Source organism: Heteronotia binoei, chromosome 19, assembly GCF_032191835.1.
Source record: "Heteronotia binoei isolate CCM8104 ecotype False Entrance Well chromosome 19, APGP_CSIRO_Hbin_v1, whole genome shotgun sequence".
NCBI classification, from domain to species: Eukaryota; Metazoa; Chordata; class Lepidosauria; order Squamata; family Gekkonidae; genus Heteronotia; species Heteronotia binoei.
Genome location: NC_083241.1, coordinates 14,380,070 through 14,404,053, shown reverse-complemented (window position 1 = coordinate 14,404,053; position 23,984 = coordinate 14,380,070). Strand labels below are relative to the sequence as shown.

The 23,984-nt window shown below is 49.7% G+C and overlaps 1 protein-coding gene across 1 annotated transcript in view; it reads right to left on the bottom strand.

Moving 5' to 3' along the window:
* AKAP13 (A-kinase anchoring protein 13) overlaps window positions 1–23,984 on the bottom strand; it is a 126,448-nt gene that overhangs the window by 5,131 nt on the left and 97,333 nt on the right. The window contains exons 17-28 of the mRNA XM_060260418.1: window positions 23,046–23,163; window positions 20,828–21,076; window positions 19,106–19,182; window positions 18,555–18,736; window positions 11,884–11,966; window positions 10,088–10,267; window positions 8,672–8,833; window positions 7,889–7,959; window positions 6,983–7,027; window positions 5,496–5,546; window positions 3,644–4,093; window positions 2,157–2,475 (exon numbers count right to left, since the gene is read on the bottom strand). Of these exons, the coding sequence (XP_060116401.1) occupies window positions 2,157–2,475; window positions 3,644–4,093; window positions 5,496–5,546; window positions 6,983–7,027; window positions 7,889–7,959; window positions 8,672–8,833; window positions 10,088–10,267; window positions 11,884–11,966; window positions 18,555–18,736; window positions 19,106–19,182; window positions 20,828–21,076; window positions 23,046–23,163 (1,987 nt within the window). The remainder of the gene's footprint in view (window positions 1–2,156; window positions 2,476–3,643; window positions 4,094–5,495; window positions 5,547–6,982; window positions 7,028–7,888; window positions 7,960–8,671; window positions 8,834–10,087; window positions 10,268–11,883; window positions 11,967–18,554; window positions 18,737–19,105; window positions 19,183–20,827; window positions 21,077–23,045; window positions 23,164–23,984) is intronic.

Sequence of the window (23,984 nt, the reverse complement as noted above, 5' to 3'; positions counted from 1 at the left end):
AGTTAGAACTGTCATGCTAAAACCTTACCCCCATCATACTTTTAAGATCACTTTCTCCTGTGTGGCCACAGTGGCGTGATGAAGATTTCCATCTGTTTGCTTTATAGGTTTGGGTTATTTTTTTTGTGGGGAAACATATTAGAGTTCAGCAAAATTCTCTCCAGGGTTTGAACAATGGAGCCCAGAAGACATTTTTTTTGGGAGGGGGGGTTAAGAAAGAAAGAGCACAATAAAACTGAGAGCAGGGGTGTCAGACCCAATTGTTACGAGGGCCGGATCTGACATAAATGAGAACTTGTTGGGTCAGGCCGTGTGTGTCATAAAATGTAATGCCAGGTTTATCTTTTCTTCCTTCCCCAGGGGACCAGGAGGGGGAGGAGCCTCAGCCAACAGAAGGAAGAGAGGCTTGGCTCAGTAGCTCTGTGGTGCAATCGAGAGAGCCTGGCAAAGAAAGCTCTCCTCCACTCCCTTCCTTCCCAAGGGAGCAGCCTCAGCCAATGGAGAAAATAGAGGCTTTGCTCTGTAGCTCCTGTGCGACTGAGCAAGCTGCGATGCAGAAGGAAGCAAGAGAGAGGGAGAAAGAAGCAGATGACAGCCAGTTGCTCGGGAGCCTGATAAGAGCCCTCCAGGGGCCTGATTTGGCCCCTGGGCCGCATGTAATGACATCCCTGATTTAGAGGGTTAGGAGCTCCACTCCTGTGAGCTCCTGCCCAAAATGAGGCCTGCTCTCATGGCTCCAATGCCTTCTGCATAGGCCACTGCCCTGAGACTGTCCCCCTGAGCTTCCAAGCTTCTCCTACCTGTCTTTGCCGCCATTCAAGGCATGTGCAGCCCCCTCTTTGTCTCTGAGGTGCCTGGATATGAATGCTGGCAGTCTGGGGAAGGGCAGTCTTTGAGATCCTTGGCTCTAGGTAAGGTTTATAAAGGAAAAAAAAACAGAAACCCCCAGGAAAATCCCTCCCAGGGAGAGCTGGAGGGGCTAAGAGTCTGAGGTTGAAAAAGAAGCAGAAAAACCTGCAGCTGGGTCTCTAAGAAATGAATTATAGCCACAAGAGGCTTTGGATTGGGGCCAGGAGAACAAGGGAAAGGAAAGAGGGAGTTAATTCACCTTGACCCTGCAAGGCTTCAGTAACAGAAACTGGGCTCCTGACATTGTTATAGCAGCCCTTCAAAAGAAAAAAAGACAGGCAAAGATGGGAACCTGCCTTCTTAAATATTTAATTATGCCACTGCATGAATACTAAGCATTTGATTTCGGCAGGGCTTTTTTTGTAGCAAGAACTCCTTTGTCCAGAGGAGGGCGACGAAGATGGTGAGGGGTCTGGAGACCAAGTCCTATGAGGAAAGGTTGAAGGAGCTGGGCTTGTTTAGCCTGGAGAGGAGGCGGCTGAGAGGTGATACGATCACCATCTTCAAGTACTTGAAGGGCTGTCCTATAGAGGATGGGGTGGAATTGTTTTCTGTGGCCCCGGAAGGTAGGACCAGAACCAGCACCTGCTGGAATGGCCTTGGGGCAGCCGGCTCAACATTAGGAAGAACGTCCTGACCATTAGAACAGTTCCTCAGTGGAACAGGCTTCCTCGGGAGGTGATGGGCTCTCCTTCCTTGGAGGTTTTTAAACAGAGGCTAGATGGCCATCAGACAACAATGAAGATCCTACGAATTTAGGGGGAGGGATTTGTGAGTTTCCTGCATTGTGCAGGACTAGATTGTGCAGGACTAGATGATCCTGGAGGTCCCTTCCAACTCTATGATTCTATGCATATTAGATAGATATTAGATATCTATCTAATAATAGATATTAGAGAGTAGATAGTCAAGAGGGTTATTCCAGCCTGAGACACCTAACAGACAACAGGGGGGTTTTTGGAGCAGGAATGCAAAGGAACACAGTTCTGGCTGGCTTGACGTCAGGGGATGTGGCCTAACATGCAAATGCAGGGCTTTTCTTGTAGCAGGAACTCCTTTGCCTATTAGGCCACACGCCCTGACGTAGCCAATCCTCATGGAGCTTACAGTAGGCCCTGTAAGAAGAGCCTTGTAAGCTCCAGGAGGATTGGCTACATCTGGAGGGTTCGGCCTCATATGCAAAGGAGCTCCTGCTACAAACAAAGCCCTGTGTTTCGGCGATGATCCCGGAAGAGCCCCTTGCTTACCAGAGGGCTGGGAACGGTTTCCTTTGCCCTTCTTCTTCTTCTCCTTCTTGTCCTTGGCCTTGGCCAAGCCAAAGAGCCGGTTGGGCATCTGGCCCTGGCCCTCGGCTGGCTTGTTGGTTTGGTTGGAGGCTGCCGTGCCCAGCAGGTGGAAAGTGCTCTTCTCTTTGTGTGTCCTTGAGACGCTGCTCCTTTTGGGGGAGATGGAGATCTCTGTGTCCAAGTGGCTCTGTCTGGGGAGGGACGCGCTCTTCTGTTTGGAGGAGTCCTCAGGCACGGCCAGCGAAGGGGTCCTGCCCACCTTGGCATGTTGGTTGGGAAGCTGCAAAGGAGGAGGAGATGTTGACAGAAATAAGCACCACCCAGCCGCCGTTGAAGTGCTTCGTCAACAGAAGACTGTGAGGGCTTCCTTTAGTGTATGGGGAGCCTGCCTGGATCAGACCTGGGCCAAGCTCAGGGGTTAAAGCACCTGCTTTGCATGCAGAAGGTCCCAGGTTCAAGCCCCAACATCCCCGTAAAGAAATACGGCAGTAGAAGAAGACGACTGCAGATTTACACCCCGTCCTTCCCTCTGAATCAGAGACTCAGAGCGGCTCACAAACTCCTTTACCTTCCTCCCCCACAACAGACACTCTGTGATGTGGGTGGGGGTGAGAGAGCTCTGACAGAAGCTGCCCTTTCAAGGATAACTCCTGCAAGAGCTATAGCTGACCCAAGGCCATGCTAGCAGGTGCAAGTGGAGGAGTGGGAAATCCAACCCGGTTCTCCCAGGTAAGAGTCTGTGCACCACTATGCCAAAGTGGTTCTCACCTGGTAGATGAGGTGAAGGATCTGCACCCCAAACCCTGCAGAGCTGCTGCTGGGGGGGAAAGGAGGAGGAGATGGAGGAAGAGCATGGATTTATGCCCTGCCCTTTACTCGGAGTCTCAGAAGGGTTCTCAGTCCCCTTTCCCTTCCTCTCCCCACAACAGGGGCCCTGTGAAGCAGGAGGAGCTGACAGAGCTCTTTCCAGAACTGCTCTTGAGAGCAACAGCCTGATGAGAACTGTGACTGACCCAAAGTCACACCAGCAGCTGCATGTGGAGGAAGAGTGAGGAATCTAACCCAGTTCTTCCAGATTAGAGTCTGCCGCAACTACAACACACTGGCTCTACACCAAGGAGCAGGCAACACCAAGCTTGATAGACCAAGGGCACAGTTCAGAAAGAAGAAGATGATGATGATATTGGATTTATATCCCACCCTATACTCTCAATCTCAGAGCAGTCACAATCTCCTATATCTTCTCCCCCTACAACAGGCACCCTGTGAGGTGGGTGGGGCTGAGAGAGCTCTTGCAGCAGCTGCCCTTTCAAAGACAACTCTTACAAGAGCTATGGCTGACCCAAGGCCATTCCAGCAGCTGCAAGTGGAGGAGTGGGGAATCAAACCCGGTTCTCCCAGATAAGAATCCACGCACTAAACCACCACACCAAACTGGCTCAAGGAGCACTTACCAGGCCGAGGCCAGGCTCCATCTGGGCCATTCGCTCCGTGTCTCTCCTGAGCTGCTCCTTCTCCTTCTCCAACTGCTTCTGGGCCGCCCGGAGGTGCTCCAAGTCCAGCTGGTAGGAGGCCTTCTTCTGCTGCAGCTCCTCGCGCTCCTTCTCCAGGCTCTGGTGGGCTTTCTGGAGCTGCTCCTCCTGCTGGGCCAGCCGGGCCTCCCTCTCGGCCAGCTCCTTCTCACGGGCCTCCCATCTCCTCTCCTGCCTCCGCTTCTCCTCCTGGTGCTGGGCCTGCTGCTTCTGCAGGTTGGCCAGCTCCTGCCGCTGCTTCTCCAGGCTGCGCTGCTTCTCCTGCTCGATCAGGGAGTTGGGCCGGAAGGAGCCCCGGCTCAGGGTCCGCTCTGTCAGCAGCAGCTTCTGGTCCTCAATGTAGGTGTCCTGCTGCACCACCACTGCCTGTGGAGAAGGAAACGAGGGTTGCTCCCTCTGCCAAAGCCTGACAGAGCACTCCCGAGAGACACCAACACCAACAAGGCCCTGCGCGGGTCTCCTCCAACGTTCCCTCTAAGCTGCATTAGGGTGAGCTAGCTCACAGTGTTTTAGGTTCCGGCTCACATATTTCTGTCATAGCTGAGGAAGGATGGCCCCAGAGCAAACTAATTGATGCAGGGGCTCACAACTTTAATGCCAGCAGCTCCCAAAGTAGAATTTTTGCTCACAGGTTTCCACGGCTTAGAGGGAGCATGGGTCTCCTTCCCCCCTCCCCACCCAACTCTCCTCAACAGCTCCAAAGCCAGGGTCCTTGGTCCTTTTGAGCTTACAGGCATCTTATGAATTCTGACACAGGGTGGTAGTCGCAGCTTCTGTAGAAGTCTCAGGCAACCACAAAACGTCAGGGCATGAGGTGATGTAGAACTCTTAATAGTAGCTCTTCAACATTTCAGGCAGAAGCTCTGTTTAACAGGATGCCTTTAAACACGCACAGCTGATTTGAAGACCTGCTAGGCCAAAGCCTCAACCAAGCCTCAAGCTCTGCACTCTTTCTAAAAAGCACTTGGTGGGCACCAGGAAAGAGTTGGTGGCGCCGTGGTACCCTTGGGCACCCTGACAGGGACACTGCTGCACTAAGCCTGACTGGACTTTTTCTTGTTGGAAGTTCCCCAGGGGCTGCTGGGTGGTATCCCCTTTCTTCCAGCTATGGGATTGCCAACCTCCAGGGGGTGGCTGGAGAGTTGCAACAGAAAACGGCTGCTCTGGGGGGCGCACTCTATGGCACTATACCTTGGCTGAGGTCCCTCCCCTTCCCAAATCCTGCATTCCCTAGGCTCCACCCCCCCCCCAAAAAAAATCTCCAGGAATTCCCCAATCCAGAGTTGGCAACCCTATCCATCCAGCAAGGACCTCCCGCAATCAGGGGCTTGGAGAGCACAGAGCTTGTGCCAAACAGGAGCACACTGGATCAGTCTGGCTTGACGCAGCAGCTCCCTTGATGCACCCCCCACCCCCCGCCTCTTATAGTCGCTGAACCAGCCTGGAACTGAGCCCTTCCCGGTGCTGCAAACAGGGCTGGTCCTGCCACTAGGCGATTGCCCAGAGCACTGGCCTTCTGGGGATGCCAAAGCAGGCACCCCCATGTGACTCGGTGACGTTATCAGTGCAGGGGGCGGTGCCAGACCATCTAGAGCCGGCCCTGGTTGTAAATCGCCTCCTCTTTCACTGAAGGTCCCCTTGCATCTGGAATGGCACCAGTCGAGGAGGAGGTGGGGGGAGGGTGTGGCGTCACACCAAGCCAGTGACTCAAGGAAGGCCCTTCCCCTGACCACTACCAGGAACGCCCCCCCCCCCCCCAGCAACTTACCTGCAAGTTGCCAAGTAAACTGTGCAGGTGGGTGATGCTCTGGAGGACCTGCTGCGGAGGAAGGAACAGAAGTGGAGAAGCCGCTGTCAGCTTTTTCTGCTTTTTTACGAACACTTCCTTTAAAAGCTTTTTAGGACTCCTTTTTAAACGCTTTGAATGAATGCTTATCAAGTGCTTTTTTTTTAGGAATGTATCTGCTGCCCTGAGGGGGGCAGTTCTGAAGGGACAAAGTGGCCGACTGCTTGCTAATTTCAGCTGGGCCTCCGCGGCAGCAGATTGAGGGGAAGGGATTTCCCATGATGTGCCCACCAGCCGCCTACCCTGTGGATCATGCCTAGCCCCTTTTCACATGAACCGCTTGTTTTAACCTCGTATGCTGCTTTGCCATGTTCATAGAATCACAGGGTCATCTAGCCCAACCCCCTGCACAATGCAGGAAACTCACAACTACCTTCCCCCAGTGACCCCTGCAGGCTCCATGCCCAGAAGATGGCAGGAACTCTCCAGGATCCCTGGCCAAACTGGCTTGGAGGAAACGTGGCTGACTGACCTGAGCATTTCCCTGGATATGTAAGAAGGGGCCAAAAGCACGAAGCATTGATGCAACCTCCCCTGCCCTCCTTCTCATGATCTGCCTGAGGTTACAGGATCAGCATTGCTGTCAGATGGCCGTACCCTCTGTTAGGAAACTGGAGCTTTTCCCCTTTGGAGGAGAGCCCACCACCTCCCGAGGAGGCCTGTTCCGCTAAGGAACTGCTAGAAAAGTAATTTTGCTCACGTGGGGAAATAATAAATAAGGTGCCAAAATAGTAGTGCCTTAGCAGCTTTAGGGCGCGGATCTGTATGTCTGTGCTATGCACTATGTATGCCAAGACAGTAGAGGTGCTGAACAGAAAGCTTTCAATAAATTGATCAAACGGCCAAAAAACAAAAACCCCAAGCCAGCTAATTAAGTCTCAAGTTCTGATACAAACTGAACATTTCACTGGGGATTAACAGCACCTGGGAGATTAAGGCACTGGCCAGTTTGGTGTAGTGGTTTAAGTGTGTGGACTCTTATCTGGGAGAACTGGGTTTGATTCCCCACTCCTCCACATGCACCTGCTGGATTGGCCTTGGGTCAGCCATAGCTATCGTAGGAGTTGTCCTTGAAAGGGTAGCTTCTGCGAGAGCTCTCTCAGCCCCACCCACCTCACAGGGTATCTGTTGTGGGGGAAGAAGATGCAGAGGATTGTAAACTGCTCTGAGACTCTGATGCAGAGAGAAGGGTGGGGTATAAATCTGCAGTCTTATTCTTCTAACTCAGGGGTGGCCAGTGGTAGCTCTCCAGATGTTTCTTGCCTACAACTCCCATCAGCCCCAGCCAGCATGGCCAATGGCTGGGGCTGATGGGAGTTGTAGGCAAAAACATCTGGAGAGCTACCGTTGGCCACCCCTGTTCTAACTGAAAAACCATGAACTCTTTCAAACAAGTGACACGTTCTTACCTCATTGTTCCTTTTCAGTACAAGCATCAGATTGGCTGTGCCTCCCTAGAAAGAAGCAGACAGTCGTAATTAGGAGCAAAGGAAAGATCCCACGAGCGGCGCAACCAACAGAGGCCAACTCAATGTTGGGACAAACTCTATCTCAAATCCCACCCTTGATTTGCGGGTTTCTGGCAAAACGGATAACCTGTTCAGAATGGATTCAAGGTCTCACGTGGGCCCAGCATTCAGAGGAACGTAGAATTAGACCCATTTTGGGGTATTCATTTCCAGAAAGATGGGCCTGTAACTAGAGCCACTGCACACTCCAGCACATGGTAAAAATGCTTATTTTCTTAAGAAAGACGTTATGGCTGGAGAATCTGCATCTCTCCAGCAAGGCACACAGACCCAGGCGTTCCTTTGCCATTCAGGCACCCCAAAGAGCTGTTAACTCACAAGGTCAACAGCTAACTGATTGCTGCCACCCCTTCTTCCACAGCTATAGCATCTTCTATTATTCTAATCCCTGCTGCCAGAGAACCTTTGAACTTCTGCATTTGGAGAGCTATGCGATCTAAGGCTGCACATTCTCTGGGCAGCCCTTCTTGGCAGGGGATGCTGGCCAAAGCACTCGCAGGGGACCAACTTACCTTCATTGATCACCTTCCTCATAATGCTTTCCCCCTTGGGGGCCTCTTCTGTGCTACCCAGGAAGCTGCTTTCAGACCATCTGTCTGTTCAGCAAAGCATGACAAGCCTCGTCTTGCTGCTGCCCATCAAGATCTCCAGCACAGACAGCTCTTTCACTAGACATCCCTTTGGTGGTTGGAGATCCCAATGATCAAACCTGGGACCACCCACATGCAAAGAACATGCAGCCCTCCCCCCCCCCCAAATCGTGAGCCCTCCCTCCCCAAATGGTACCTTCTTCAAAACGCTGTCTGACTCCGTCCGTCGAAGGTCTTGGCCGTCATCTCCTTCATCCCTGTCCCCACCTGGAAAAGATAAGTTAGACACTGACACGGATGGCTTTGCGCTTTGTCACCTGGGAGAGCCCCACTGTGGTTCCCACTTGAGGCAGAGCTTGAAGCTCTTTAGCTTGGAGAAACGTCGACTGCGGGGTGACACGATAGAGGTTTACAAGATAATGCATGGGATGGAGAAAGCAGAGAAAGAAGTCCTTTTCTCCCTTTCTCACAATACAAGAACTCGTGGGCATTCGATGAAATCGCTGAGCAGTCGGGTTAGAACGGATAAAAGGAAGTACTTCTTCACCCAAAGGGTGATTAACATGTGGAATTCACTGCCACAGGAGGTGGCGGCGGCTATAAGCACAGCCAGCTTTAAGAGGGGATTGGATAAAAATATGGAGCAGAGGTCCATCAGCGGCTATTAGCTACAGCATATTATTGGAACTGTCTGCTGCAGTGATGCTCTGTATTCTTGGTGCTTTTGGTGGGGGGGGGGCAAAGTGGAAGGGCTTCTAGCCCCACTTGTGAACCTCCTTTCTTTTTGGCCACTGTGTGACACAGAGTGTTGGACTGGAGGGGCCACTGGCCTGATCCAACATGGCTTCTCTTATGTTCTTCTGTTGTTATGAGGCACAGCAGGAGCACTGCCGGATACCCCCCTTCCTCCTTTAACTCTGTTAAACCAGACTAAAGACAGCATCCTGGTCCCCAGGAAAGGGAGGGAAAGAACACTCACCTTTGCACACGTTCATTTGATGGCTGTCGAATCCTCCAAAAGTCTCTGCCCTCCTGGGGAGCGAGACGGGCCCAACACCCTCTTCTTCGGAGGTGAGGTGGGACATCTGCTGCCCGAGGGCATTCCCCAAACTCCTGCTCACCAGTCTTTGCAGCAGCTCAACTGAGAGGGTCAAAAACAAGGTGGAAAGAAGTTCATCGTAAGGCCAGCTTCCTTCCCAACTCATCTACGTCAGATTATAAAATCCCAGTTGCAAGCGCAGTTCTATAGTGTGGTTTTAGGGGCTTGGAGTTCTCTTTCCAGCAAGAAAAAAGGCTTGAAGAAGGCTGAGAACGAAACGTCTGGAAGGAAAACTTTCTCCAGTAGAACACGGCACTTGATCCCGAAAGATTCTACAAACCCTAATGCTTGAAGAAGGATCTGCACTTTAGGGATGCAGTGCTTTTATTTATGAGCAGTGCTGCTGGAGCTTCATTGAGACAGTAAAACAGAAAGGCTGGTCACTGCCCTAAGGTGTTTACCATCTCAGTTTCAACCCAGGGGACAGATAACAGAGGGCATGAAAAATGGGGAGACTGATGTATACCCTCTGGAACTCCTGAGAGGAAGGGAAGGGGTAAAAGTGCGCTGAATAAATGGCCGCCCAGTTCAGTACTGACTATGGCCTTGGGCAGAAGCAGAGAAGGGTGTTTCCCAAACCTTCTTTGGAGTTTTTTAAACAGAGGCTAGAGGGCCACCTGACAGCAATGCTGATTCTTTGCACTCAGGCAGGTCAGGAGGAGGAGGGCCGGAAGGGTTGCCTCAGTGCTTACTTCTCGTGGCCCCTTCTTACACACCCAGGGAAATGCTGATGGACAGCTTGGGGCCAGGAAGCAATTCTTCTCCAGGCCGGTTTTGCCAGGGAGCCTGGAAGTTTTTTTGCCACCTTCTGGGCATGCAGCCTGCAGGGATCACGGAGTGTGTGTGGGAGGAAGATATCTGTTAGTTTCCTGCACTGGACTAGATGACCCTGGAGGTACCTTCCAACTTGAGAGCCAGTTTGGTGCAGTGGTTAAGTTTGATTCAACCACTCCTCCACTTCCAGCTGCTGGAATGGCCTTGGGTCAGCCATAGCCCTGGCAGAGGTTGTCCTTGAAAGGGCAGCTTCTGGGAGAGCTCTCTCAGCCCCACCCACCTCACAGGGTGTCTGTTGTGGGGGACGAATATAAAGGAGATTGTGAGCCGCTCTGAGACTGAGATTCAGAGAGAAGGGTGGGGTATAAATGCAACAGCATCTTCTATTATTCTAACCCCTGCTGCCAGAGAACCTTTGAACTTTTGCATTTGGAGTGCTATGCGATCTAAGGCTGCACATTCTCTGGGCAGCCCTTCTTGGCAGGGGATGCTGGCCAAAGCAGTTCCAGGGGACCAGCTTACCTTCATTGATCACCTTCTTCATAATGCTTTCCCCCTTGGGGGCCTCTTCTGTGCTGGCCCGGAACAACGTCCTAGCCCCGGAGCCCTCCTCCTGCCCACTGCAGTCGGTCATGCAGCGGAAGATCTTTTCTTTCTCCTCCAGCAACGTTATGATCTGCTGATCTTTCTGCACGAGTTGTTCTGTCAGGGTGGGGAGGTCGGAGTAAGAACTTTTACAGTGCATCCAAGGTAACTCACCCAAAGGAGCCCAGGTCATCCCATAGCCTCTGGCCCCATCTTCTGGTGAGTCCAAGAACCGCAGGGACCAGCAGACGCTTTTGCTCACAAGTTGTTCAGGAGAAATAGAATTCTCCCATTGTGAGTCAAGCAAGCAGGAGCAAAGCATAAATAAGGAATGCCTCAACTGCAGCTTGCTCATCAGGGGGCTCCACGCTCACCTCAGAAAGCAAGAGCAGAGATCCTTTATGCAACAACATACTGCAAAAGCAGAATCTCCTTCCAAGGACTGGGCTACAATTCCAAAGCCCCTGATCCTGTTTACACTGGCTACGCAGGAGCCATTAGCTCCAAAGTAGCTGCAGTCGTGCTGGACGCCCTCAGCAACATGGAAGCGGCCTATCCCACGGCTTCTTTCCACTATAGGCCTGCCCGGGCCTCAGATTCAGCAGGAGCTCACAGGAGCGCTGTTCCTGAACCTTTCTGAGGGTTCCCCCTCTTCCTCCCCACCTACCTTGTCCACTGAATAGTAGGTGCAGCTGCATAACAATCCCTGGATTAGGAGAGTGGGCAGCCAGCCATCAGGAGCTCTGCCACGCCCCCAGCAGCCCTCATTAGCCCCTGGAGAAGCCTGTGCCACCCTTTCTCCACTTCTTATGTGATTTTGGGTGGCGGGTGGTTTGCAGGCTGTTTGACTGACAGGGCAACCCAGGAGAGCCCCAGGAGAGCAAGGCCTGCTTACCTGGGGCTCTCTTCATGCATTGAGTTGCTTTTGACTGAGGGGGGGGCATATGCTAATGAGTTATGCTAATGAGCTCCGCCACCTATTTTTCTACAAAACGACCCCTGGGCTTGCCCTCTTCCAGCTACTACTCACAGCCTGCCGCTTCTCACTCCGCCCCAAAGAGTGGGGAAAGGACCAGGTGGTGCAACAGGGCTTGTGCTGCCAACTTCAGCCACACAAGGGGTCATCTGGGCTGGGCAGTGGGGACCGGATTCAAAACCTTGCTCAGCTGCAAAGTTTGCTGCATAGCCTGGGTACCTACAGCCAGTGGCCGACTGGCCAGGGTGTGGGTTTGCCCAATGGCAAGTGGGCCCCTGACGGAGTGGCCCCCCCTTAAACTTTAGACAATATGTCAAAAATGTTAATGACTGTTTAGTAACTTGAAAATGTAACAGCAGTTCCAGTATTATTACTGTAACGCAACTAAAATTTACATTGTGTTTAGGGTTGCCAGCCTCCAGGTGGGGCCTGGAGATTTCCCGCTTTTCCAACTGATCTCCAGCTGGCAGAGCTCAGCTCCCCCGGAGAAAATGCAGTCTGTATTTACATTTAGTATCTACTGCATACTGGCAGTGATATGTACAATATATGTACACTGTAATTACTAAATATATATATTTATTTTGCAAAAGTTTTAATTGTACCTTTTTTCCACTTAAGTATTTTTTTGAAAATTTTTATTTTTTACAACAATGAAATGATAGCCTTATGTGTCTCCTGGCAACCAATAGACCCAGTCTGCCACTGCCTACAGATGACTGCAGGCAAAGGTCACAGCATCCTTCTTCCATCTTACCTTTCAGTTCCCTGGCTTTAACATCCAGGACTCGCTTCTCCTCTTCGGATTCACTAGGGATGCCTTCGTCCTCATCTTTGTCCCTACAGGGAGACAAGGAAAGATTGCAGCGGGACAGGCTGAAAAAGGGGCATCACATACAGGGAAGCCTGAAAGAAGTGTTTCTCAGTTGCTGTTTTTTTTAAGAAAAAACAAAAATTGCAAAGTTAAAGATGTCATAAAATTCTTAAATACAATTACATATGCAACATATATATCTATAAATTGTGACCTAATGAACTCATGACTGAGAAGGCAAACGGTCAGGATTCACAATATTTCACCTCAATTTTACAATTTTTACTACATACCATTTTTATTTTCCTTGGCTTTACTCTTTTTATTCGGTACAAAACTGAGACTTCCAGTAACATGCAAAAACTGTCCTTGCCAGAGTTAGCAACTGTGGAAAAATATTACAAAACCCCCAAAGAAACACACTCGAGTCTGATGAATGTGAAGCAATATATTATATACAGAACAAAAATAATTTAGTCTATAACAATCTATAGCAATAGCAAATATACCACTGTCAAATAATAAGTATGTAATATATCATGTCAATAATACAAAGCCGGGGGGGAGGGGTGGGCTCCCTCTTGGGTATCCTGCCCCCCCAGGGAAAGTGTATGCGCAATACATAGCCTCTCCTCTCCCGGTGTAGTGAACGCCGCGTGGTCACTGTCCGGCTATGCCTGGCAGATGGTCACTGCAATGGCCTCTCCTGCATTACTGCATCCGTGGCAACACCTTCCCGCTGGTCCCCCCCGTTTCTCACAGAGTTTGCCACGTCATGGTGCGACCGAATGTCCGGCGGTATAACCGGATGGGCAGGCTGGGCTCACCAACCTCGCCAGCCAAGAGAAGGAAAACTCTAACATCAAACCCGGGCAGATAGAGCTCGTTAATGTAACACCTACCACCTGGAGGACTCGCTGCCGGCGTCCCGGCTTACTGGGCCATGGCAGATGACCCCAAGGTGAAAGGGTGGAGCCAGTACCGCGCACACTGTGCTTCACCTAAAAATTCCTCTGCACAGGCCTGAAGGGCATATCCACAACCCACAACACACCAAGTCCTGCAGCGATGGGCAAGGGGCGAAACGACAGGTAGAAGATGCCACTGGAAGCCGCAGTCCCGATCCTGCATGTAGGCGGTTCAGGATATTGGTCGCCTGATGCTGACCCGGAGACGAAAGCATTTTTCGGCAGCACCCTGAACGACCAAGCAGCCTTATCTAGGGACAGCACTGCTTGCTCCACACGGAGAGGGGCCTAGAAAAGGTGGCCTAAACAAAGCTCGTCTCCCCCAACCCAGTTGGCTAGCCGCGGTCAACGGGCATCCTTACTTGCGGTCAAAAAATAACAACAAAGAAAAGGCATGCACCTGCCTCACAAAGTGTGCAAAGACTAAAGCTTGCGTGTTGGAACATCAGAACTATGCTTGACACAGTAGACAGTGGTCGCCCTGAACGACGCTCTGCTCTAGTTGCCCACGAACTTCTCAGGTTGAATATTGACATAGCAGCTCTCAGTGAGGCCCGTTTACCTGAGGAAGGTATTCTTCAAGAACATGGTGCTGGCTATACCCTCTACTGGTCGGGTAAGTCAAAGGCTGAGAGCTGCCTTTCTGGCGTTGGCTTCATGGTCAGGAACTCCATTGCCTCCAAACTCGAAAACCTGCCAACAGGTCACTCAGATCGCATCATGTCCATGCGCCTCCCACTTTAAAACAAGCAGCATGCAACCCTCTTCACTGTGTATGCCCCAACCCTTCAAGCAGATCCTGCAGAAAAGAACAAGTTCTATGCTGATCTACACAACTTCGTACGGAAGACCCCTACAGAGGACAAGGTGATCATCCTTGGCGACTTCAATGCCAGAGTAGGTAAAAACTCGGAAGCCTGGAAAGGAGTACTTGGCAAACATGGCATTGGCAACTGCAATGATAACGGGCGCCTCCTGCTAGAATTCTGCACAGAGCACCAGCTCACCATCACCAACACTATCTTTCAGCAGAAGAACAGCCTGAAGACAACCTGGATGCACCCACGGTCCAAGCACTGGCACCTTATAGACTACATTCTGGTGCGCCAGAGAGACCTTCGAGATGTCTTACACACCCGAGTAATGCCCAGTGCGGAATGTCATACGGATCATCGTCTTGTACGCTCCAATCTCCATCTTCACTTTAAACCCACACCCAGGAGAGGAGGTATCCCTCGGAGGAAGCTTCAGGTTGGCAGCCTTCAGTCAGCTGAAGTTAAAGCTGCCTTCCAGGCAAAACTCCAGTCAAGAATTGAGGACCCCAGTTGCCCCACAGATCCTTCTCCAGAAGCACTCTGGGAACACCTAAAAACTACCATCCTGTCGATCTCTGAAGAAGTCCTCGGGTTCTCCACAAGGAAGAACAAGGACTGGTTTGACGAGAACAATCAAGAGATCCAAGAATTACTAGCGAAAAAGAGATCTGCCTACCAAGCACATCTTGCTCAGCCCTCCTGTCCCCGGAAAAAAGCAATCTTTCGCACTGCATGTAGCAACCTCCAGCGCAAGCTTCGAGACATTCAGAACGAGTGGTGGACCAAGCTTGCAGAGAGAACCCAGCTGTGTGCAGACACTGGTGATTTAAGAGGGTTCTACGAAGCCCTGAAGGCAGTATATGGCCCATCGTATCAGGCTCAGAGTCCCTTGCGTAGTGCAGACGGCCAAGTGCTCCTCACAGACAAGGCATCCATACTGAACCGGTGGTCGGAGTATTTTCAGGTTCTCTTCAGTGCCAACTGCGTAGTTCAAGATTCAGCAATCCACCTCACCCCACTTCAACCAGTGAAAACAGAGTTGGATGAGATCCCCACCCTAGAAGAGACTGTTAAAGTCATCAAGCAACTGAAAAGTGGCAAGGCAGCAGGAGTTTATGGAATCCCACCAGAGATCTGGAAGCATGGGGACACAGTACTACATAGCACACTTCACAAAGTACTTGTCACCTGCTGGGAACAAGGCAAACTACCACAGGCCTTTCGCGATGCAATCATCATCACTCTACACAAGAACAAAGGGGAAAAGTCAGACTGCTCCAACTACCAGGGGATAACCCTGCTCTCCATCGCGGGCAAAATCCTTGCCAGAATACTCCTGAACAGACTGGTGCCCACCATTGCAGAAGAACTCCTCCCAGAGAGCTAGTGCGGCTTCAGAGCTAACAGGAGCACCACCGACATGGTATTTGTTCTCAGGCAGCTCCAAGAGAAATGCAGGGAACAGAACAAGGGTCTATATGTGACTTTTGTCGACCTTACCAAAGCTTTCGATACCGTTAGCAGGAAAGGCCTGTGGCAAATCTTGGAACGTTTAGGATGTCCCCCAAGGTTCCTCAGCATGATCATCCAGCTACATGAAGACCAGCGAGGCCAAGTCAGACACTGCAATGACCTCTCGGAGCTCTTCCCAATAGGCACAGGTGTAAAGCAAGGCTGCGTTTTCGCGCCAACTCTCTTTACGATCTTCTTTAGCATGATGCTTCAAAGAGCCGCAGTAGATCTAGATGATGACGATGGTGTCTACATCCGCTATCGCACTGATGGCAGCCTGTTCAACCTGAGGCGACTAAAGGCCCACTCCAAGACAATGGAAAAACTTATCCGAGAGCTACTGTTTGCTGATGATGCTGCACTCGTCTCCCACTCGGTATCAGCTCTGCAGCATATGACGTCCTGCTTTGCAGAGGCTGCCAAGCTATTCGGCCTAGAAGTTAGTCTGAAGAAGACAGAAGTTCTCCACCAGCCTGCACCCCAGGAAGATTATCACCCTCCCTGCATCACTGTGGGTGAATCAGTACTGAAGACAGTCCAGCAGTTCAGCTACCTGGGGTGCATCATCTCCTCAGATGCCAAGATCGACAAGGAGATTGACAACAGGCTGGCAAAGGCAAACCGTGCATTTGGCCGACTGCACAAAAGAGTGTGGAGCAACAAGCATCTGAAAAAAGGCACAAAGATCAATGTTTAGAAAGCGGTTGTGATGACAACCCTCATCTACAGCTCTGAATCGTGGGTTTTATACCGTCATCACCTGCAACTCCTTGAGCGCTTTCATCAGCGCTGCCTTCGCACCATCCTCAATATCCGCTGGAGTGACTTTGTGACCAACACTGAAGTCCTCAAGAGGGCAGAGGTTACCAGCATCGAGGCACTGCTGTTGAAGACGCAGCTGCGCTGGGCAGGGCATATTTCTAGGATGGAAAACCACCGCCTTCCCAAGATTGCTCTGTATGGCGAACTTTCCACCGGCCATCGAAATAGAGGGGCACCAAAGAAGAGGTACAAAGACTCCTTGAAGAAATCCCTTGGCACCTGTCGCATCAACCATCACCAGTGGTCTGACCTAGCCTCAGATCACAAAGCATGGAGGCACACCATCCACCAGGCTGTCTCTTCCTTTGAGAACGCACGCATAGCTGGTCTTGAGGACAAAAGGAGATTGAGGAAGAATCGCACTGCTACAGCACCAACCCCAAATCAGACTTTTCCCTGCAGCCACTGTGGCCGGATCTGCCTGTCCCGCATTGGTCTTGTCAGCCACCAGCGAGCCTGCAGCAGACGTGGACTACTGCACCCTTCTTAAATCTTTGTTTGCGAAGTCAAGCCGAGAGAGAGAGAGAGAATACAAAGCCAACAACAAGCATGTAAAAAATACGGAGTCCACCAACAAATGAAACAGCAGTCCTCAAAATGTCAAGGTACAAAGGATATCATAATCATTATGAAGAAAGGAATTCGATTGTGGAATACGATCTCAATGGAATTTAATTGTAAAATTGACCCATTTTGGTATCAAAGACCTTTAACAAGAGAGTAAAAAACTTGTTAAAGAGAGTTACTCTTTAACAAGAGAGTAAAAAACACTTAAAAACACTTATAAATCCACAATGGGTACAGCGAGAAGAGGAGTTCCAAAGGTCTCAAAAATAATACACAACATAACAGTATGCAGTTCTAGGGGCCGATCCTTGAGAATATCCTTTCTTTGTAAAGATTATTTTATCCTTTGCACCTTGGCATTTTGAGGACTGCTGTTTCATTTGTTGGTGAACTCTATTTTTCGCACTCCTGTTGGCTTTGTATTTTTTCATTATATATTACATGCTTGTTATTTAACTTTAGTATACTTGCTACAGACAGTGGTGGACTATAGATTGCTATATAACTTATTTTTGTTCTGTATGATATGCTACTGCATAGTCATCAGATTTGAGTGGGTTTCTCTGGGGGATTTTGAGATTTTTTTTCACTGGTTTTGTTTCCCCCCGTCCCCGTTTTTTTCATCATGTTTTCCTCTAGACTAGTTAGCAAGTGTAGTATTACATCTTGATGAGAAAGGTTCACCATTTTGACATAATTCAAGGAAATGGCCTAGCGGAGGTGGCTTGCCTCTGTGTCTGTGTCTGCCTGGTTACCACAGAGACCATTTAGAAGAAGAAGAAGAAGATATTGGATTTATATCCCGCCCTCCACTCCAAAGAGTCTCAGAGCGGCTCACAATCTCCTTTACCTTCCTCCCCCACAACAGACACCCTGTGAGGTGGGTGGGGCTGAGAGTTCTCTCACAGAAGCTGCCCTTTCAAGGACAACCTCTGCCAGAGCTATGGCTGACCCAAGGCCATTCCAGCAGGTGCAAGTGGAGGAGTGGGGAATCAAACCCGGTTCTCCCAGATAAGAGTCCGCACACTTAACCACCACACCAAACTGGCTCTCCTTTACTGCCTTGGGTGCCCCTGGAAGGACAGCCACTCGCCAACTGCTGGCCTTCCCCCTGGTGCTCCAAACAGTGGAGGTCTATGTGTGACAGAGACCCACTACCAGCATCAAAAATTATAGAATATTTATTAAAAAGAAAATGTTCACAAGCATTTAGCACAGCATCAGACTGAGCAAAGGTTTCCAAAAGAAATAGGGAAAATGCAAATCCTCTTGTCCCTTTCTCTACAGATACCCTATCAGGTGTTTAAAACAGGACAGGTCCCATTAGCTTAGGATGTTACAGAATCCTACATAGTTATCATTACCTTGCAGCTTGTTCCAGCTCTTTAGGGAACCACGTGGTCAATGGCTGCCTTCCCAATGGAGAGGTCTATGTGCTCTCATGGACTCAGCACCCAAGGAAAAGAGACCTCTTTCCTACTACAAGGAGTTTTTATCATTTCTATTTCTCCACCCACTGAGACAGGTCACCTTTGGAAGTGACTTCCCTTACTCTTTGTTAAGTGTCAGGACAAAACCCCTTTTTAGTCCAGGTTTTTAACTGGGAGTTTCCATCATTGTTTTGGTCTTTTGCTGTTTCTATGTTCTGGTTCTAACCTGAGGACTGTTTACACTGTACTATGTTTTTTATGCCCCTGGCTTGTTTTTCAGATTGATAATTTACGTTTTTCTTTTCACTGTACTTCTTTTAACATGTGAGAGGCCCTTCAAGCAGATCCCTGGAGAGGCAGCACAGGAGTCCCTTAAGTAAAGAGCGTCCTGACATACTTGGAACTTGGAAGTGGAACTTGGAACACACCAGCTTATACACAGTGGCTTCCAAAAAGCAAAATACACCCGGCCATTGCATGTGTTCCTTTGAACTCCTTACATCGTGTTGACGGTGTCCTGGATGATCTGGATCCAGCTGTTGCGTTCCTCCTTGGAGCTGGCATGAACTTCCACCATCTCGGGGTCTTTCACCAACATGCTGATCAGGAATAAACCCTTCTCCTCGTGGGCCACTTCTCGGACAATCAGCTTCTTTAGAGAGACCACAGTGGACTTCTGATCCTGGGGGGGGGGGGGGGGGGGGAGGAAAGCAATCATGTTACGGCTTTTCCCCTGCTGAGCCAGCCTAAATGTCTTCTTAGCTGAGTACCCCCCAAGGCCTGAAAAGCAGTAAAAGAGCAGATCTGTACAGAGCAGGGGTGGGCCAACGGTAGCTCTCCAGATGCTTTTTTTTGCCTACAGCATGGCCAATGGCTGGGGCTGATGGGAGTTGTAGGCAATCTGGAGAGCTACCATTGGCCACCCCTGGTATAGAGATTTCCGCCCCCCCCCCCCCCCCAAGAGCAGCATACATGGCCCTCCCTCATCCCCACCACAACAAATATAATGAACATTATCTTAAGGATGGAAGGGATGCAACAGAGGCCTTACCAGAGATGCAAATACATATTTCTGGTCCTTCTCCTGAAGGAATATCAGAACATCCGAAAGAAGAACAGCCTGGACCTCTGGCAACAGAAGAAAACACTTAAGTTGCAATGCACATCTGAATATACTCCACAGCTTCTCTCAGTGGCTCATTATCTTTTTTTAAAGCCAAAGGCGTGACTTCCCTGATGAAATCACTCCCACGTTTAAAATTCACAGTTTGGTATAGAGCCAGTTTGGTGTAGTGGTTAGGTGGGTGGACTCTTATCTGGGAGGGTGTCTATGGTGGGCGAGGAAGATAAAGGAGACTGTGAACTGCTCTGAGATTTGGAGTGGAGGGTGGGATATAAAGCCATATCTTCTTCTCCAGTTGCTGCTTTCACTCAGTGGGGCAGGAGAACCAAAATGGTGGTGGGTGGCAATCAGCCCCCCCCCCCCCCTTCCCGGTACTCCCAGGAGTGGCCAGTCAAGGTCACTTAACTTGTTATTCCTGTTTTGCCTCTGCATATCTTAAAATACCTTCATCACGTTATGTGTTAATTTGCTGTTCAGCCTCTTTCTATAAGTCTGAGTGATTATCTTTCATTTCATTGTATTTGAAGAAGTGTGCCTGCACCCAAAAGCTCATATCTTGAATGAAACGTTGTTGGTCTTAAAGGTGCCACTGGACTCAAAGCGTGTTCTATTAATTCAGACCAACACGGCTACCCACTTGGATCGTTATATCATCGGTTTTTCTAGCTTTTCATACACAGTGTAAAATTTATTTTTCTTACACACTCATTTGGTTTACTACTATTCCAGTACAACACAAAGGGTTGCCATGTATTAATAAAAGATTCCTGGGTCAACATTTTCTTCTTAAGACGTTTAAATGCCATAATCTTACTAACAATCCTAATGTACCCCACCTTAGAGCCAGTCTGGTGTAGTGGTTAAGTGCGCGGACTCTTATCTGGGAGAACCGGGTTTGATTCCCCACTCTTTCACTTGCAGCTGCTGGAATGGCCTTGGGTCAGCCATAGCTCTGGCAGAGGTTGTCTTTGAAAAGGCAGCTTCTGAGGGAGCTCTCTCAGCCTCACCTACCTCACAAGGTGTCTGTTGTGGGGGGGGGGGGAGAGATAAAGGCGATTGTAACTGCTCTGAGACTCTGAGATTCAGAGTATACGGCAGATATAAATCCAATATCTTCTTCTGCAACAAGCCTGCAATTAAGCTTGAAGAAGAAGATTATATTGGATTTATATCCCACCCTCCACTCTGAATCTCCACCGCTCTGGTTGATGCTCACTGCTTAATTGTAGGCTTGTTGCATTCCAGAGAAAACAGAGAAGCAGCAGCCAAAATGGTAATCCCAACAGTGCAAAAGTTATTCATTCATAATCAATATTTTTGTCCTCGAGCTAAAAATCTGTCCAGCCACACTGCTGCTCTCAGGAGTACAATCTGCGACGCTTGGCAGCTCTCCTTCCCCCCACCCTCCCCACCATCGCTCCCATTTGACTGAAAGAAACCATCGCCTGCTGAGCTGCCTACATAAACAGAACGTTCTTGAACGTTCACTTGCTGGGGATGGCATATCAACCCCAAGGCATTCCTCCAAAATAACATCCTGCCATGGCTGGTTTAGAGATACCCACACATCTGCACCTGCATAGGAAATGTTAATGACCAGTTTACCATAAACAGGAAGGGGACTGAATTCTGACAGCGAGGGTCTCTCACCTTTCAGTCTCCCAGCTGCATTCTTCAGGTAGACTGGCCCATCCCGGATGAATTTCCTCCGCCTCAAATCCTCCCGGGCAAACATCTGCCCACTCTTCATCCTCATGATGGACTTGCTGTCCGTCCGGGTGTAGATTTCATTCAGGCGCGTCTTCTTCTCATACTTGCTAACTTTGCTGTTCACCGCAACGATGACTTCCTTCACCAGGTTCAGTGACTGCACCAGATCTTCCTGTTCCTTGTCGTTTTCTTTAGAACCAAAAGGAGAGTTGCCTTCTGGTTCCTCTTTTTTCTCTGCAAACTCTTTCTGCAAACCCAGCTCTTCACTTGTCATCCACTTCCCTCTCCGTGACCCTCCCAGATATCTGCTTCAGCATACTGCAGCGCAGAGGGCTTGTCTCTTTTCAGAGATTTCCAGTGGCCAAAATTCATTGGGAAAAGTGGCCAGCTGGTAGCCAATGGGCCAGACCTTCCCCACAAGCTACCCTAAGTGGACTGCAGCGTGGTTTCTTTTATGAGGATGAGCATTTCACATAGAAAGGGTTGCCAAACAGCTGAGTTTTGCAGAACTGGTAATGGTGAAGGGGCTGCTGCTAATCTGACCTTTTTGAGGGTGCCCATTCATTCCTTAACTCCCCCCCCCCACAAGACCATGACCTCTTGTCACCTGAGCCTGCATGCATCATATTTACAAAGCCCTTCCTGCTGAATCATGCCAGCTTTTGGAATAAAAATATAAAGCCTGCTTATCCCACAAGGGGTGGGCTTGTTCCTGCCCTTGGGCTGTTTACAGGGGGGACCAAGTGGATACAGGAAAAGCAGAAATGGATCATTCCTGTTTTAGGGGAGAAATAAATTGGGATTGAAGAATTGTGTGGACAGTGATGAGGACAACAGATTCAGCGACGATGGCATCTCCTTCAATTGTACGTCCTCTGGAAGGCACAATACAGGTATCTTAGGAGTGAGCAAAGCCTCTGCTTGGGAAAGGGGCAAACACAGACAAGCACCTTCACATCTGGACATGGCACATGTGTGTTTGGTATCAAGGTAGAACTAACCAATCAGTGCCGGATTGAAGCCTGTGGAGGCCCCTAGGCAGTCAAAATCTTGGGAGGCCCCTCACCAATTATCTCAGAGTCTGAGCACTCGCCTCACTGCCCACAGCCCCCACTGCAGCCTGCAGGCATCTTCTCAAAAGCCCCTTTGACAAAGCTGCGGGGGAGAGGCAGAGAGAGGCAAACTTGGCAACAATGGCAGCAACAGCCAAGTCGGGCAAAGAGTGGCTCAGTTGCTGGCTGCATGTGCAGGCTGGGAGGGCTGCAAGCCGGGGGGAAACTGGGGGGGGGGGGGAGGAGTGTGCCCAGGGCCCCTAAAGAGTGACCAAATAAAATAAAACAACAATAAAAGCATAAACGTAAAAACGTAAAAACTACTTGGCCTAATTGTTAATCCAGCCCTGTAGCCAATGCTCATTGCAAGAGGAGACCACACATTGAGAAACTCCTGCAAGCACACCCTCCTCAGCCGTTCAACCAGGCAGCACCACAGTTTTCAGTAACCACGTCTGAAAGGGCCATTTCAACAGATGGATGCATTCCACAGTAAGGGGTTTAATGCAAAAAGGGATTGACAACTATACTGCACTACTGACAAGCAAAAACTAAAGGATACCAAAACATCTGCTGGGACGCATGCAGAACGACAGTGAGTCAGGTTGGACTAATGCAGTTGTTTTTGAGGCTGTTCACGCTCAGCGACAGAAAAGTGTGTGTGGCTTTTTTTTTAACAAACATTCAATGGAAGAAGATCTGGAGGCACTGTAGTCCATTTAGAAATTGTTGTTATGTTTATGTTTTTATTGCTGTTTTATTTTATTTTGTCACACTACTGTGACTGTGTGAGCTTTAATCTGTGAGCCACCCTGAGCCTGCCTTTGACAGGGAGGGTGGGATATAAATCAAATAAATAAATAAATTAGGGCTCTTGCCTGGCTGTGGAAGGAAGTTCCCTTATGGTCGGACTTCAGGGGTGGCCAACAGTAGCTCTCCAGATGTTTTTTTGCCTACAACTCCCATTAGTCATCGGCCATGCCGGCTGGGGCTGATGGGAGTTGTAGGCAAAAAACATCTGCAGAGCTACCTTTGGCCACCCCATGTCTACTTCCCCACCTGAAAAGAACAGGTTTGTGCATGTCAAGATTCAGAGAAGGGTGTACCTTTGGTATACTGCAATATTCTTTGCAGCAGAACTGGATATTTGGTGATTCTCTGCGTCACAAGCAAGATGCATTCTGGAATGCCCAGCCGCCTCACTACAGAGCTGCTCATTTTTTTCTAGAAAAATGAAATGGAAACATCTGGTAAGGAGAGAGAAATGAAGATCCCTCACCCCGGCTACTAGGATCAGGATGCTTTCCCTACTGAGCAGTTATTCCATCCTGATTCGCTCCATATTTATCCTGTGGAACAACTGGCTATGTTTACTGCACTGGCCTCTCTATCAGAGACAGTTAAAGAAGCACAAACTGCATCTCCCCAGTACCTATTTGCCCTCTGAGGTGTGCCCGCAACTCTGGTGCCTCACAGATTGGAAGGATGAGGGCAAAGCCTGTTTTCCAGTACAGTATCCTAAGAAACACAGGGGTTTTTTTTCCCAGAAAAGGGTCTGGTCCTCATGACTCTAGTGCAAAAATTTGGAAAACATAAGCGCGATGAAGCCTCCAAGGAAGCTGCAGCATTCCCAGTGGTTTAGGAAATGCAGCTTCAGTTCTGTGCCCTGGCAACACTTCACGTCCTTCCCTCCAACGACATAAACGTCCCTTACTCTGATCTAGAGGACACATGTCTGATCCCATCTCATTCCTTCACTCTCCAAAGACTTTGTCGGAAAAAACACCCCAGACAGAGCCAAATCTGGTTGTTGTAGATTTTCCAGGCTGTGTGGCTGTGGTCTTGCCACTGTGAGACCTGACGTTTCACCAGCCACCGTGACTGGCATCCTCAGAGGTGTAACCCAGAAAACTGCAGTTCAGTTTTCTGGATTACACCTCTGAGGATGGCAGTCACAGTAGCTGGTGAAACGTCAGATCTCACAATGCCAAGACCATGGCCACACAGCCTGGAAAATCTACAATAACCAATGGTCTCTGGTCATG